At 38.0% G+C, this 16,125-nt stretch overlaps 1 protein-coding gene across 15 annotated transcripts in view; it reads right to left on the minus strand.

Moving 5' to 3' along the window:
• LOC149263928 (serine/threonine-protein kinase TOR-like) overlaps positions 1-16,125 on the minus strand; it is a 489,849-nt gene that overhangs the window by 320,789 nt on the left and 152,935 nt on the right. For all 15 annotated transcript variants that reach the window (XM_089426946.1, XM_089426940.1, XM_089426951.1 and 12 more), the window contains exons 25-26: positions 5,383-5,506; positions 5,058-5,243 (exon numbers count right to left, since the gene is read on the minus strand). In XM_089426946.1, coding sequence (XP_089283072.1) covers positions 5,058-5,243; positions 5,383-5,506 — 310 coding nt within the window. The remainder of the gene's footprint in view (positions 1-5,057; positions 5,244-5,382; positions 5,507-16,125) is intronic.

Genomic DNA, 16,125 nt, shown 5'->3' on the forward strand with positions numbered 1-16,125 from the left:
TGGCTCTCCATAAGCATCCTACCAACAGCAACATAATTTGCAGCATTGTCCGTTATGACTTGGACAACATGTTATGACCCACCTCTTGAATGAACACGTCCAAAAAATCACATAATAACCGTGCACCTTTGATATGTGCAAATGCATCAACAGATTTCATAAACATTGCCCCCTTGGGACAATTAACCAAGAAGTTAATAAGGGTTCTACCCTTTTGATCGGTCCAACCATCTGACATCACAGTGCAACCTGTCTGTGCCCACAAACCCCTAAACTCCTCCAATATCTTAGTGCAATCGGCCTTTTCATTCTAAAGAATACACCCTCTAAAGTCATCATAGGAAGGGTCTTTGTACCCCAGCCCAACAATAGCAATAGCATCAATCGTGAGCTAGAAAAATGTATTGTTCCTAGCAATGTTGAAAGGAACATCACTCCAAAGAAGACACTTGCCCAATAGCTTGTCAGCTTCTTCCTTCTCCCCTTTTTTAAGAGCATGTGATAGATGGTTATGCACCAGGTGTGGTTCTAGGAACAAAAAATGATGCGGCTGACTGTAGAAATTGATGTTGAAGAAGAACCAATACCACTCTCACGATCACCACCAAGTCCCACCACTCCACCCCCTACAATTTGACTCTTCAGAGTTGCCTTGGTCAGTTTGGTTGTCTTTATTTCTTCCAATGATTTGAGAGCTCTACAAATGATTTCTGGATTTATTTTTGTGCAAAGTCCTACTTCATGTTCAATAATTTGTGCAAGGTGGTATTTCAATCTGTATACTCCCCCTGTCATATGGTGCCCACATAACTTGCAAGTTAAATTTGATCTAGAAAAGCCCCCCCCCAAATCAAGTTCACCAAATTCCCACATAGGGTCCAATTTCCTTAGCATGTTTCTAACTTTGTTGAACTATTGAGTTTTAATGTAAGATTGAAGTTTGAAGCTAGGGCACAAGAAAAAGTGCAAGTTAAACAAAAGAAATTAAAATTTTAACATACCAAAAAAAACCTTCAACTCAATGCAACAATAATGGCAAAAAATACACATTCAAACCCAAGCAAAAATCATGGAAAAAAACTAGGGCACAAGAACTTAAACAAATAAAACTAACAATCAAGATTTTGAATTTTTGACCCAAAAAACCCTCTCCACTAAATTCAACAAAAATGACAAGAAAAAACACACTCAAATCCAAACAAAAAACATGGAAAATATATTGGGTGACAGAAACCCAAGAAAAAAATCAAAAAAATAGAGCCAGATTTGATGCCCATACCTAAAAACCATGCCCCGCTGAAGAAACTTGGTCCAAACTCGAATTTTTTTTGTTTGGGATGCTAAATTCCTTCACTTTTTTCCTCTCCTTAGCTCTCACCCTTGCCCTCTATTTGCAAACTGAATGACGAAAAACCAAAAAAAATCTTTAAAAAAGTCGTCGTCCGCTGCCGAGCGATTTTCGCAATATAATCAGCGAATTTAATTGCCCATGCGAAAAAATCGTGATTTTCGCAACATTAGTCTAGGGCCCTTCTATGGCCCCCCAAAAAATTTATCTCCATTAAAATTTATCTCTAATCACTCCACAAATTAATTTATCTCTAACCAATTCACGGTCTAGTTCTATTGAACAAGCACCTTGCTCTTTTTTGTTAATGAGGATGAGAATTATTAAGACATGTAATTGTACTTGCCTTTGACTCATATTTTATTTCATTTTCAGCACATATAGCCACGTATAAAGTCTGATTTTGGATGTATAGCCTCATCTATAACGGATGATTTTGGATTTTGCATCATGTAACCATCTCCGAGGGTTAATATAGACTGGGTTTATCTTCTAAAATGTCATTTATGTGTCTCATTCTTTTCTCTCTTGAAATATAATGTGTTATTAACTTATTTGTAAAAAAATTACATAAATATATACATATACATACATATCTATTGGTCAGCTCACATGCCCACATAACACAGTACCCACTGACAGACATAACTACAGTTTTCCATTCAAAATTATATGTTGCGTCTATTGATGATTCTGATATTATTATCGAATCTAAATAGCTGGAATCATTAGATCATTTTTCCTTGGAAATGCAAAGGAAACTTATGATATTATTGTACAGGAAAATGAATTAAATCTCTTACAAGGAATTACTAAAAAGGATTCTTCACTAAAGGCAAAAGCAAATACAACTAAGTGTAAGGAGAGAATAACATCCACAAATTTCGGAATGTACATTATTCAAGATCCTCTTAAGCAAGAGAAATTTGAAGACAAGATTGACAACTTACAAGACAAAAGTCACGACATAAATTTAATTAAGGCTCTGCCACAAAGGCATTTTATATTCCTATGAATGCCGGCAATTATCAAAACCAAAGGAAGAACAGGAAAATCCAGCATCATATATTTTGAAACTGTCATTTTTTATAAGACCAGAGGCACAATGATGGATATACGAGTGATCACAACAGATGCAAACAGTGTGCCAAGGTACTAACAGTGTCAAGAATGCATAAGGACCAATCTGGATGAATCAGTGATGAAGAAATGTGGCATTTGAATGCTGCAAAGATCATATTACTGGCACTTATCTGTTGGTCTGAGGTCACAGCATTTTAAAGGGAGTTTTTATATTCTAAATTAGTAAATTACCTATAACCCACATGTTTATAATTTAAATTATTTAATATGTATTTAATATAACAAAATGCTTGTTATATCATTTATATTAACTCTCCATTGTCACATATAATAACTGTATAAAATGGTTGTGACTCATGCCAAGGGGCATGGATAAATTATCTATACGCCTAGAGGATATCTATCCACAATCGTGCAATCAACCTATCATCAATGTATTGAATATTTATTTACTTTTCTCTAATATGGACACATTTCTGTATGCTAGGATATCATGGTTTGTTAATGTTTGTCCTTGAGTTCTTGTGTGCAAGTATAGTTGCAGTTAGAGGTCTCTCACAACCAATGTTGCACGAAGTGGGGACGAAGGGGGTACATTTTTAACTTTTTTGGAAGCGGATCCGCGAAAGCGTCATTTCCCAAAAATCTAGGAAGCAAAGCGTCTACTATATATATATATGTGTGTGTGTGTGTGTGTGTTTATATTTTTTTGCAATTATATTAAATAAGCATCCAAAATACCAAATTAGTTGTAGAAGACATGAAAACATGCATATTTTTTCATAAATCAAGATAGATATGGCATCCATTGTACATCAATGATTAATTATTCAAGAATCAACTATCTAGAATCTAGATTCCTCTTCTCTTGTCTATCCTTTGCCTCTACTTCGATTCTCTAGGGATATTAGTCAACATTGCCAAATTTTCATCATACGGCCTAATCCAAGCCTTATAATATGGTAGAGAAAGCTTAACATGCCTGATCAATGATTTTGACTTGAGTGAAGGGTACATTTTTACTAAGTCCATGACAAAGGAGTTCAACAATCAACAACACCAACACTAGGGTACATATAGGGCTCGGTGCTCTTGATTAAATGCCAATCACATGCCCTCATACATGATATAATCCAATGAAATGCCACAATCCCATTGATCCTGAAAATTGTTAAGTCTGTTGAATTTTGAATGGGATATGAAATTCTATTATCTCCATATGAAGTCTGATGAGGTTGGAACCACTCTCAAACATCCTAATTCATTTCATGGTAATGTTAAAAATTTAAGTAAAAGGATGAAAATGGAAAATAAAGGAGAATATCACTTTTACTTTTAAGAATTTAACATTACCATTAGAGAGCATCTCGGAAGCGTCTAGGGAGCATCAAGGGGCACATTGGGAGTATTCAGAAAGCATAGTTCCTCACATAACAGTTCCAAATTTCCAAAAAATAAAAAATAAGAAGCTTCGCGGAACCGTGTGCACTGTGAACCGTCCACCTTCTCTTGGATCTGCTCGTGATCCGCAGCGGATACACACCCAAACCCCCATGGATCTGCAGTCGATCCACAAACATTACCATTAGGGAGCATCTAGGGAGCATCAAGGAGCACCTTGGGAGGATTCGGAAAGCATGGTTCCTCACATAACAGTTCGATAAAACAAAAAACAAAAAAAGCCCCGCAGAACCGTGTGAACAATCCACCTTCTCTCGGATCCACTCGCGATCTGCGGCAGATACACGCCCGAACCTCCATGGATCCGTAGCCGATTAGTGGATCGGGCCCCCTCAGATCCGATTTTCGGATCTGTGGTTCTGTCGTAGGATCGGTGGCGGATCTGTACGAGACATGATTCTGCCTCCTGATGCTTTGGGGGGGGGGGGGGTTATGGTTCCTGCAACATTGCTCACAACAACCAGGAAAAAAGGTTATATCTGGTCAACCTTTAAATACTCCAGAGGTAGTGGGCTACACTAAACAAGGGACACTGGATTAGCAACAGGGGAGGACAGAGAATAGCAGTTATCAAGCTGAAACAGATCTGTTCTCAAATTTCACCTCTTTCAATCAATTGGCAAGACATGAAAATATGTTAACTATGAGCTGAAAAGTGCAAACACCATGGAGTTTTAATTTTGGATAAGGATGAACCTGTACAAATCAGTAATACTAAAATAAAGATAATTACTTTCATGCACTGAAGTATGCAGATGAGACAAGTCATGGGAAACAAGAGAAATATTAGAAAGCAAAGAATAAAGGTGTCAGTATTCTATCTTACACCACTCCAGCACTCAAAGATGCAAAGAAAAGAACATAACAGCTCGTAGATCTCTCCAATGTGAAGAAGCAACTCAAGAATGTTAAATTATAAACACAAAATTTAAAACTCTGCTGTCGGAATAATCCAAACCTTACCATACACTACACAAAAATGTAAGAAAGAGAAGCAATATTAACAAAACACCACAGAGTGCTGGTATTCCAAGGACAATGGTATGTATTCTGTAGATACATAATCCTGAACCTGATGCTCAACAGGTCAGAATTTAGATCCCTATTCTGTTCTAGGAAATTAAGATAGATTGGGAGACAATCAAAAGACAGAATGAAGAACTACCTTATAGTTTTTTGCCTGCCTTTGAATCTCAACCCCTTCATCATGAAGGTCATTTTCCATATCGTTCAATGGATCACTGATGACATCACCAGGTAGCTGGTGTGCCACTTTCTGAACACCGCCTATCTCCAAAATAAGTGGTTCCCGTCTAAGTAGGCAAGCTTCAATATCATCAAAATCTTTATGCTGGTAACAAGGCAATGGAAATAGGAGGTACCCTAGCTCAATAAACATACTGAATAATCTGAAAGATGGTGTTCTAAATCTATATATGACTTCATCATAAATGTTATCATTTCATGTGCTTCAACAAGATACACCAAACCTGCAATCGATGCCGCAGCAGAATTTTCCGAGTGGATGGAACAAAAATGGTAAAGTCATCACCCAATGCTTGTGCTAATGCACAGATAGCATCAACAGCGTCCTTTCTGAGTTCATCTACATTCCTGCATGTTACATATTGTGTAAATCTAAATTCATTTTTCTTTTGTCCTATAATAATGAAAGGAAAGGAAGGCTACAATCACAAAATTTTCTACAAAGAATCAAAAGCTAAATTTAATACAACTTGTTACAGAAGAATCAGTGCATGAACCGAAGTGTTTTTTGAGTTCTTTCACAAGACAATATTTACAAATAAACCAAAGTATTTTTCGAGTTCTTTCACAAGACAATATTTATAAACTTACAAATCAATAAGAAGAACACTGTTGATCGACATGGACTTTTTAAAATTTGTTGATCATAGAATAGACAAAGGTTGGAGGTTTGGGATGAATTAAGACAGAAAGGGCATAGGTGCATGTGATAGCAATTACACATTATAAGAAGAGCACCAAAAGTAGTAGTAGCATTCACATTAATAGCAGTAACGTTTGCACAGGAGGCCCAACCGCTGATCACCAAAAGTATAGTTAATCCCACACTGTAATAATTATTCAAATTTTGAAGGGCTCCCATTTATATGTGGAGGATACCAAGCTTCATACTAGGGAACAGCAGTTAAACAACTATGCAATGTCACAAATTCCAAGAACCTCCTTGTGCAAGATACTTAACTCATAGTATATTAATGCTGGGAGAGAAAGATACCACAGCAAAGGGAGATCTAATAAACAATGAAGCTAACAATCTACAAAGATCTAAAAAAGTTACATACACCGAGGTAGGGAAAACACTCAAATGAATTAAATATGCATATCAACAAATCAATGACTACACCCACAGAAGGCCATGACAATAACAAAAATAGGGAGCAAACAACATAACATGAGGTCAAATCAAAGTAATTCCTCACAACACATCTAGCATCAACCCAGGTTCACAGGCACAAGGGGCAGCAAGACATCCCTCAGCCATCCTAGGGACTTCTGCACATCCCCTGTCAAAACTGGTGCCTTTTAAGTTTTAAGTGTCTGTTTGATTCAAAAAATATAGAAAATGAAGAGAAAGAAAACCCTAAGCTAACTACAGACTAACCACGTAACCATTAACATTGAATTTTCCCTACGCATATTAGTGTCCAGTTTCAGCACATTCGTAAGTACATCTTTTGGTTCCAATGTTTGTGATCAGGCCAAGTTCTATTTTCAGAGATTTTCAGAGTGACATGGGAAACACCATATTCTATGCTTCAGCTCAGAATCCAATCCAGACTTCTAGTTTTGGAAGGATTCCCATGCATGCATGTTACATGTAACACCTGGATCATGCATGTGTGAGTGATTGAATCAAATCCGTACCCTCTGATTTTGAAATTGGATATTTAAGAACATATTGTTAGAAACTTATTATTTTTAGCAATTGATCGCAGGTTTGAATACAGATCTGGGGGTTCACCAAAAGCAGTATTCTTTAAATTTTTGAATTTGTTATTTTTGGAAAGTTTCTAATTTTTAAAACTTACTATTTTTGGGAAAAGTTACCCCTCTTACAGCAGGGGTACCTATACATTTATTGCAGCATTTTAAACACCACTGTAAGCCCAAGGTCACAAAGTCAAAAGCCATGTAATAACCATGTGAGGCCCTGTAGGCATCCTAGACCTTGTGTCATATTGGGTCAGTCTTGTTTTGGTCAGACTATGGCCAGTCCCTTTGGGTTCATTTCAGGTTACTATCATCCTGTATAGGATTGGAGGTCCTTTGAAGAGCTTACATGTGGACTCATGGCTTTATGGGAGCCGTGTTGTAAGGGTGACCACCAGTGTAGGGGTCAATCCAACCCACGTTAGGTGCACCTATTTCTTTCCGCATAGTTGCGAGTCTATCGACTCTTTAGGTAGAGTGTCATATCTATCGAATGTTCCTAAGAAATGGCAGTCTTACTATCAGCAACATTTTCGCACTTCCCAATGCAAGGTGGTCCAGATAAGCAGTTATTCTTCAAGTCTAAATTTAAGAGAAAGAAAAAAACTTGAAGAATAACTCAAGAAAGGTAAATATATCTATCCCTTAGTAAAAATATAACTAACTAGTAAAACCCTTGGAGAAAAGAGCCTAAATTTAAATTTTAACCAGGGGATAGATATATTTTACACAGGTATATCTAGTTTTTGTGTGCAGATCAGCAAGTATACAGCGTTGTCATAAATTTTCAGATTGCAAATTTCACCAAAAAGGTACTCAATAAAGCTTCATACATCAAGTAAATACTTTATCTTTGCCTTGTATTAGCTCAGGTTTATTTTAATCACTTTATTATTACATCTGAAACTTATAGAAACATTTTTCAGCCCCTTAAAAGTTATATTAGTCACCGGAATAATTTTATTGGTATTTACCCAAGGGGTTTTGATGCCAAGACCTCCAAAAGAGAATTTCCAACTTGTTGGAAATCCAATTTTGCAGCAGGTCCAAGGGTTAAAGGTGGTTGAACTTGACCCCACTTTAGTCTTTTAAGTTTTTAACCTCCCCACCTTAGATCTAAGATTTAAAAATGTTCCAACACTTTTGGCTGGCTTATCAAGGGGTTTACTTGTTGATTTCAAACCTGTTGAAAACAAAACAGCAAGTATTTACTATTTTTACAAAGGAACCCCCCTAATTAAGTTTTCACTCCTAGAAACACTTAGATAATTGGTTAGGATATTTTTAGTACATCAAAATTGACAATTTATATCACATACTTAACAAAGTTTTGAGTGTCTTGGTTTGTTGTTAGTATTCCACTTGCAATCTTGCAGCCCTGTAAAACAGGACAGCAAGCATTATTGTTCAACAACTTCCCTAACCAATACCGTATCATAAAATAAATTTTCTTTCTAGTTAGTATATTCCAAGTACATTAATTTCTTTTATTTATCTGACAAATTTCATCAAATTTTATTGTACTTGTAGGCTGGTTTAGTTGAATACATATTGCATATTTTTACACTAAGCCAGCAAGAAAACAATGAAAGAACTCCTCCCTTCAACCAATTAGAACCCATTATAAGAAATGTGTTGGAAGGGTCACATCCGTATGGTTAAAGGGCTTTTTTTTGGGTAAAAGTTAAAGGAAAATTACCATATAATTATTAAAAACTTTAAATAATTATAGAGTTAGTTTATAGAAAAAAATAGTAATAATAATGATCAAATAAATATTTTTTAAAAGGGCCAACCTCAAGATGATTAATAACGACGAATTACAAGCCGAAGTCAATCGATAAAGAGATGAAGTCAACAGAGTAAGATATAGAGATGAAGTCAACCGAAAGGGTAGATGCATTAACCGTAGAACCCTTAACCTACCTGAAACTGACACAAAGTCCACAATCACATACAAGCGAACAAGACCATCAAGAAGCACCTAAGTAATTTTTTCAGTATCACACAAGAATTTCAAACAGAAATCATCAACGAATTAAGAAGGAATTACTAAAGTATGATGGAGGAGACCATGGCAGGGCAGTCGTCTAGACCAACAAAATGGAAGGGATTTTTCAAGCAAAGCCCCCTACAAAGATACCATGCTGCACCACTGTAATGAAATATAAATGAATATATTGTATGTCGCTGTGATGTATGTCACTGTACAGGGGTAAATCAGATGTCATTGTTGTAATTATGTGATGCTAGTCCAGCAAGAATGCAAGCCATTGGAACATAATTGAACCATTGAAAAGTTAATAAGAATAATGCGAACCCCAGGAGTATAACAACAGACTATAGACATATGTGAATCACATTTGTGATAGATAGCATACCACATAAAGATAGATAGTGAACCATAATGCGAGAGTAGTCATGAGAAGATGAGCGAGAGTGAATTCTTAGAAGAGTATAGTCCTAAAGAATAAGTGTGAAAGTATGGTGCTGTAACAAGAGTCCTGTAGTGATGAAAAAGAAATCATGGAGCAAGAGAGTAGACTTGTAGCATATGTGAGGTCATGTCAACAAGAGATCACTATAATGCATACCAGTCGAAGCAAGAACGAGACCACTGGATTACAGAGATGCCATAAGGGCGAGTTCATGATCATGCTGGAGCGAGGTTGTAGTCAAATTGTAGCGAGGTTATAAGATGTGAAAATTTCACAACTGAAATCCTATTGCAACAAGTGGAATTAATTCTTCTAATTTTTAATTAATTAACAATTTATTTGTTACAAAAAAATGTTGAATAAATCACACTGCAACCTTCACAAATAAAATTGCAGAAAATAATAGCACTAGAAACTGAAAAATATTCTAGCACACAAACATAAAAATTTTGACACTTATTTTTGGACAAATGTCCCCAGAAAAACCCAACTTGGGAAAACTGGTGCAGCAGTTGAGGGTTTTAATTATTAAGCAATAGTGAATTCTGAGCACACTCAAGATGCACAAACTGACAATCCACTATAGGAAAACTGGCTACAAAAATTAGTGAGACAAATTTTGTCTCTCTCGACACTAATCCAACTTTGAAACTAGCTCTGAATGGACTCCACGAAACCCCTGCCTGCGTCTGCCTCTGAGTCAAATCTGCACAAGCACTAGGACACTTTGCCAGGAACTGCAACTGATCTAGCCGTCTACCCAATCCAGCCTCTGAGAATGACTCGCTGACACCTTCCAGAAATCATCCCAGTGACTAAATCGACCCTCTGTCTGGCTAAATCGAACTCTGCTTCTGAAGCTTCTACACCAGCACTGCGCAACCTCACTTAGGAAATTCAACTCTCTTGTCATTAATTTTTGGATATGGAAAACTTCCTCTGGACCCACTGTCCCTGCCCCTCTGTCTCTGCTTTCTTCTCTAGCTCGATCTCTTCTTGCTGCTGCCTCTGGAAAATTGAACTCTCCAAGGAAATCAATCTCTTGTGTGCGTTCTCCATCTACCCATCGAATTCTTCTTATAATCCTCTGTTGGACCTCCAACGGCTAAGATTAAAACTTAATCAAGGGCCCAGATTAATTCCCTGTCAATCCTTGTGAGTTTCTAGACGATTCACACCTTATCTCAGTTAAATTTTGATTAATTAGCCACTTTTCCTAAGTTTAGACTTAGGAAATAATTAAAAATAAGCTAATAACCTAATTGAGACACTTCTAGGTGGAATTTCCAGAAGCAATTTCTGGGTTATGGAGAACTCCTGTGTTTTAGCCTCTCCACAAAGTTTCGAGACTAGTACACCTCTGATGCTAAAAAACTAACACTCCCTCTTAGTGAGGAAGGTGTTCTCTCTAGTGTTCAGATTCTGTCACAACACCCTGTCTCTGTACCACCCTCTGTCACATTGTTGATGTCTGCCCATGCCTACCATTTCCCACCATCTACTGTGCAACTCTGATGTTGCATTTGTACTGTTGTTGACACTTCTAAACTGCTGCCAACTCTACATCTGCACTACAACTCCCTCTCATCTATTGTTGCTGCAACTGGGACCACTACAATTGAGAAGCATCATGAATACTGAATCATTGTGTTCAGTATGATGCATCTGTCTCCTGAGTCTTGATTGCGACTAGCCTCTGCACTGTCCACTGGGAACCTGCGTTGCTACTAAATTTGCTACTGAGCCATTTGCTCTGCTGCCAACACTGCACTGCGCTCCTCAACACTTGACTGCCACTAGTCTGCAACTGTGACTCTGGAATATGACTACATCACTAACACTGATCCATCATGCTACTGAATGTTGTGGGCCCTGATAGTAAGGTAATGATCCATGAGGACACCTCAATGGACCTTGCCCATGTATGCGCTGCTATGGGACTATAGCTCTAGATTGCCCCACCTCTCTCGTGGATGTATAGTTGCAAACATTGCGAAATCTTCCTCCAGCCTAGAGGACAACTTGTCGATCTCTGTGGACACTGCTGCCTGGTCCTGCTTCTCCTACTTGTCCTTCTTCTTGAGTGGACACTGCATACTGTAGTGGCCAAACTAGCCACACTTGAAGCACTTGACCTTTGAAACATCCTTCTTCTTCTTAATCCCTTGCTCCTAATTGGTACCATTAGATGCTGCTAGGGCCACATTCTCCTCTTCCTTCTCACCCTTTACACCCTTGCTTCTGTTGTCACTCATGGTACTCTTTACCAGAGCCTGCCTTAACTCCTCCTATTGCAGTTCGGCCCACATCCTGTCCCACTTCGACAATTTGTCTTTGCCCAAGATACTTTGGACAAATACTTGCCAGTCATTTGAGATACTATTCAGTGCCACTCTGTGGGTTGGGGTGCTTACCCAATGGCTGCTAGCTAATCTCAGACTTCCTAAATCCTAGTTAGGAAGCCATCTATGCTTTCACCCTTTCTGCATCCTTATGCTCATCAGCTTCTCCTAGAGAAACATCTTCACCCACTCGAAAGAACTTTGAAATAGCTCGGAGAAAGCATCCCACATCTCCTTGGCCATCCCTTTCTCTGCAACATGTGAGATTCGATGATCTCAGACTCCATCCAAAATCATTCTCTTCGCCTTCGCCATTTCCTTTCTGTACTCCTTGAGCTGATCGACGTCCTAGGGTATTGCTACCACATTCTCCACATAGGCTTTCAGGCCATATTCATCTAGAAGGAAGGGCATCCTAGCCTTCCAGATGACATAGTTGGAGGCTCCTTCCAACCTATACTGATCTCTAAGCCCTCCTGTGGCTATCTCTAAATCTGGTCGAAAATCTCCCTCTTTCCCTTTGCTCGACTATTGGATTTGCTACACGCACTCCCTCTTGGAGTGAGAAACTTTGCTCACAGCCACTGCCAATCTGCAACTAGAAAAATTAGATCTCTAAAACTCAAGATCCTTTGAGAGAAAAAATTTCCTCTGTGTCTGCTATTTCTCTTCCACCCGACACCGATTCTGCTACTGCAAACAACTGCAAAACCCTCTACACCCAAACAAGGAATTTGCTCAGTGAAAACCTGAGTTGTTGTTGCTCCCTCTGCTTGTTGGAATCACTCAACTAGCAAGCTGAATTTTTCTGCCATCCTGCACTGAAAAATTGAACTTCCCTAAGCAATTCGATATCCCTGGCTTAAGCTCAGCGAAATACCTAGAAACTCATCCTGTTGTTCCCTCTAAATAGCGAATTTTTGTCTTCGCTTCTGAGCTTCCCCGTCTAATCAAAATTGCTCTGATACCATGTGAAAAATTCACTACTAAAATCCTATTGTAGCAACTGGAATTAATTCTTCTAGTTGTTAATTAATTAATAATTTATTTGCTATGACAAATATCAAGTAAATCACATTGCAACCTAAGTCACAGGACACGTCCCTCAGGGTCACGTTTCCCATATTTTACTTGTCAGACATGAAAAACGACCTAAAACGTGTCCAAAACGGTTTTTATCATGTCCTCCAATCGCGACACGCATTTTCGACGTGGTGAAAAATGTGCCCTGACGTTTTTGCCTCTTAGGACACGTGTCCCACGAAAAGTCACTCATAAAGCCCGCGCATGGTTCATTTTTTTGTTTTCTTCGATCATTTTTTGTCATCAAAGCTCATTGGAGTTGTTGCCATGTTGGAACTTGGTCATTGTTTGCTCGTTAGAGTCGCTGCCATGTTGGAACTTGGTCATTGTTTGCTCGTTGGAGTCGTTGTTGTGTTGTGTTGGAAGTTCCTTCAGCAATTCCCAGATATCAACTTCACATCGACTTGGGTCCTGGAGAATAGTGTTCATGGTTTGAAGTACGTGGTTTGGAGCTTAAATTTCTTGTTTTGGAGTGTGTGGGGGCAAGGTCAACATTTTTTTGTATTCCATACACCCATATCTATATAATTTGTATCAATTGCCATTCACGATTTCTAACTTTTGAAATAACTTTCTTCATGGTCTCTATAGCTCAATTCATTTGATTGTTCTCTAAATATCCATCCACAAACATTTCCAATGTTTTGAAAATTGGTTTTCCTCCTTCTGCTAAAACATGTTCAAGAAACGACTTTGCGGCCTGCCTTTTCAATCATCCCTTTTGTGATAAAGGCATCAATTAGTACACTGGGCACTTCGATATCATAACTTAGGCCATCAAATTCCCACTCTTCAAAGCATTTTTCGATTCCCTGCATATCTTGAATTTTGACCAATGAAGAAAGCATGCATATATAACCATTGTATTGTTTTAATTGCAAATTTTAATGGCTACATAGAGTTTACTTGAATATATAGGGCTCTGCCTAGTTGAGTTTGTCTTGCAATGGCCCACATTTTCTAGAATGTGCAACTTGAGTAAGTCAGATTCATATACTAGTCAACAAGAGAGCTAGAATTGTTGAGAAAGAAAATATCAGTGACTGATGTCACATGTGCAATATGCAGGATGCCCCTGTTGAGATCCTTGATTTGGTTCTCAATCTGTTTAATAAGTTAATAACATGTTCAAGAATGAACATTGAACTATGAGCAATCAACATCATTGATGTAGTAAATTAATAAACTAATACTATATTTTAGTAACTTAATATAGATCAGTAACGTAATATGGATTAGGAACTATATTTTAGTATTATATATATATATATATATATATATATAAAACATGTCCCTCGTGTCCTGTTTCAGGGGACGCTGTGTCTCGTGTCGAATTATCGTATTTGCATGTTCTCTATATCTCGTGTCCTCATGTCATGTGACTTGGATTGCAGCCTTCACAAATAAAATTGCCGAAAATAATAGCACTGGAAACTGAAAAATATTCTAGCGCACAAAAATTTTGACACTTATTTTTGGACAAATCCCCGAAAAAACCCAACTTGGGAAAACCAGTGCAACACCTGAGGGTTTTAATTATTAAGCAACAGTGAGTTTTGAGTACAATCTAGATGCAAAAACTAGCAATCCACTACAGGAAAACTGGCCACAAAAATTAGTGACACAAATTTTGTCTCACTCGACACTAATCCAACTTCAAAACCAGCTCTGAATGGGCTCCCCGAAACCCCTGTGTCAACCTCTAGGTGAAATATGCCCATGCACTAAGACGCTTTGCCTGGAACTTCAACTGATCAAGTCGTTTGCCCAATCCAGCCTCTGAAAGTGACTCACTAGCAACTTCCAGAAATATTCCCGACCTCCAGCAACTAAATCGACCCTCTGTCTAGCTAAATCGAACTCTACCTCTGAAGCTTCTACGCCAACAATACACGACCTCACTGAGGAAACTCAACCCTCCTATAGTTGACTCTCCGGATCTGGAAAACTTCCTCCAGGCTCACTGTCCTTGCCCCTCTGTGTCTCTGTTTCCTTCTCTAGCTCGAACTCTTCTGGTTGTTGCCTCTGGAAATCAAACTCTCCAAGGAAATCGATCTCTTGTGTGTGTTCTCCATCTACCCATCAAATTCTTCCTATATTCCTTTGTTGGACCTCCAACGACCAAGATTAAAACTTAATCAAGGGCCCAAATTAATTCCCTGTCGATCTGTGTGAGTTTCTAGATGATTCACACCTTATCTGAATTAATTTTGATTAATTAGCCATTTTTCCTAAGTTTAGACTTAGAAAATAATTAAAAATAGGCTAATAATCTAATTGAGATAATTCTAGGTGGAATTTTCAAAAATGGTTTCTAGGTTATGGAGAACTCCTGTGTTTTAGTTTCTCCACAAAGTTTCGAGACTAGAACACCTCTGATGCTACAAAAACTATCATAAGACTGTTCCGATGCTACAGAACAGAGTGTGCCACAAATATTTCAATTAATCTAATGCCATAACAATACTTAGAACCCATCACCTCAAAGTCACAGGAGTGATATACTCCGCAGGTATAGTTCTCACCATAGACAGCTTGAGATCCTCACCACAAAGTGTAAGAGATCCACACCACAGAGAATAAGAGATCCACACCACTGGGATCTATAACAATCCATGAAAGATACATTGAGCCTTAGAAAGATATTTGATATCTTAGAGTAAAATTGCCATCCAAAATTGCAAAGAGAGAGATCTGAGTTTCTTATCCCCATAGTGACTAGCGCAATAGAGTATTTATAGTTGTTTGAAGGTCCGAAAGGACATGTCTATTTGCCAAGCCGACTTGATCGAATGAGCCAACTTAAATTTGAAAATTTGAAATTTTTTTATTAAACAATTTTCCCTCCAAGATTTAAGCCGACTTGGTATAAAATTATAATTAATTCCTTTCAATAATTATATTCATTTTCTTTGCATGCTCAATTAGGAGGGAGGACTAGGGGATTTCTCCCTAGCTTCCATAAATCAACACTCCCTCCCATCTAGGGAGGAATTCCAAGAGTGTTAGGTCATCATAGTCCCAAGGTCATCAAGATATCTGCAAGATCATCTTATCTTAGTATATCTCATAGAATGAGAGTCATCATATGGGATACTAACATCCTAATTAAATAAGGGAAGGTCCTTACTGGACACTCAAGCCTTATCTCGTCAACCTCTCAACTAGAGAGGAATTCCATCAAGCAAAGCCAAAGACCATCAAGGATGATGCATCTCGAGTGAACGTATCTCAATCATAAGGAAGACAACCAATTTTGTCATAGACAAAACCCGTCTCATATTGTCTCATAAACGAAGAGGAATCCATAACCAATGGTAGGGGAGATCAACCTGTCTTTATGACTTTTGTCTTAGCTATATCAACAACACATCCATCTCATTGCATCTTGTCT

Source organism: Pinus tabuliformis, chromosome 6 (genome assembly GCF_031772625.1).
Source record: "Pinus tabuliformis cultivar Carrire ecotype Pingquan chromosome 6, CPIR1, whole genome shotgun sequence".
Lineage (NCBI taxonomy): Eukaryota > Viridiplantae > Streptophyta > Pinopsida > Pinales > Pinaceae > Pinus > Pinus tabuliformis.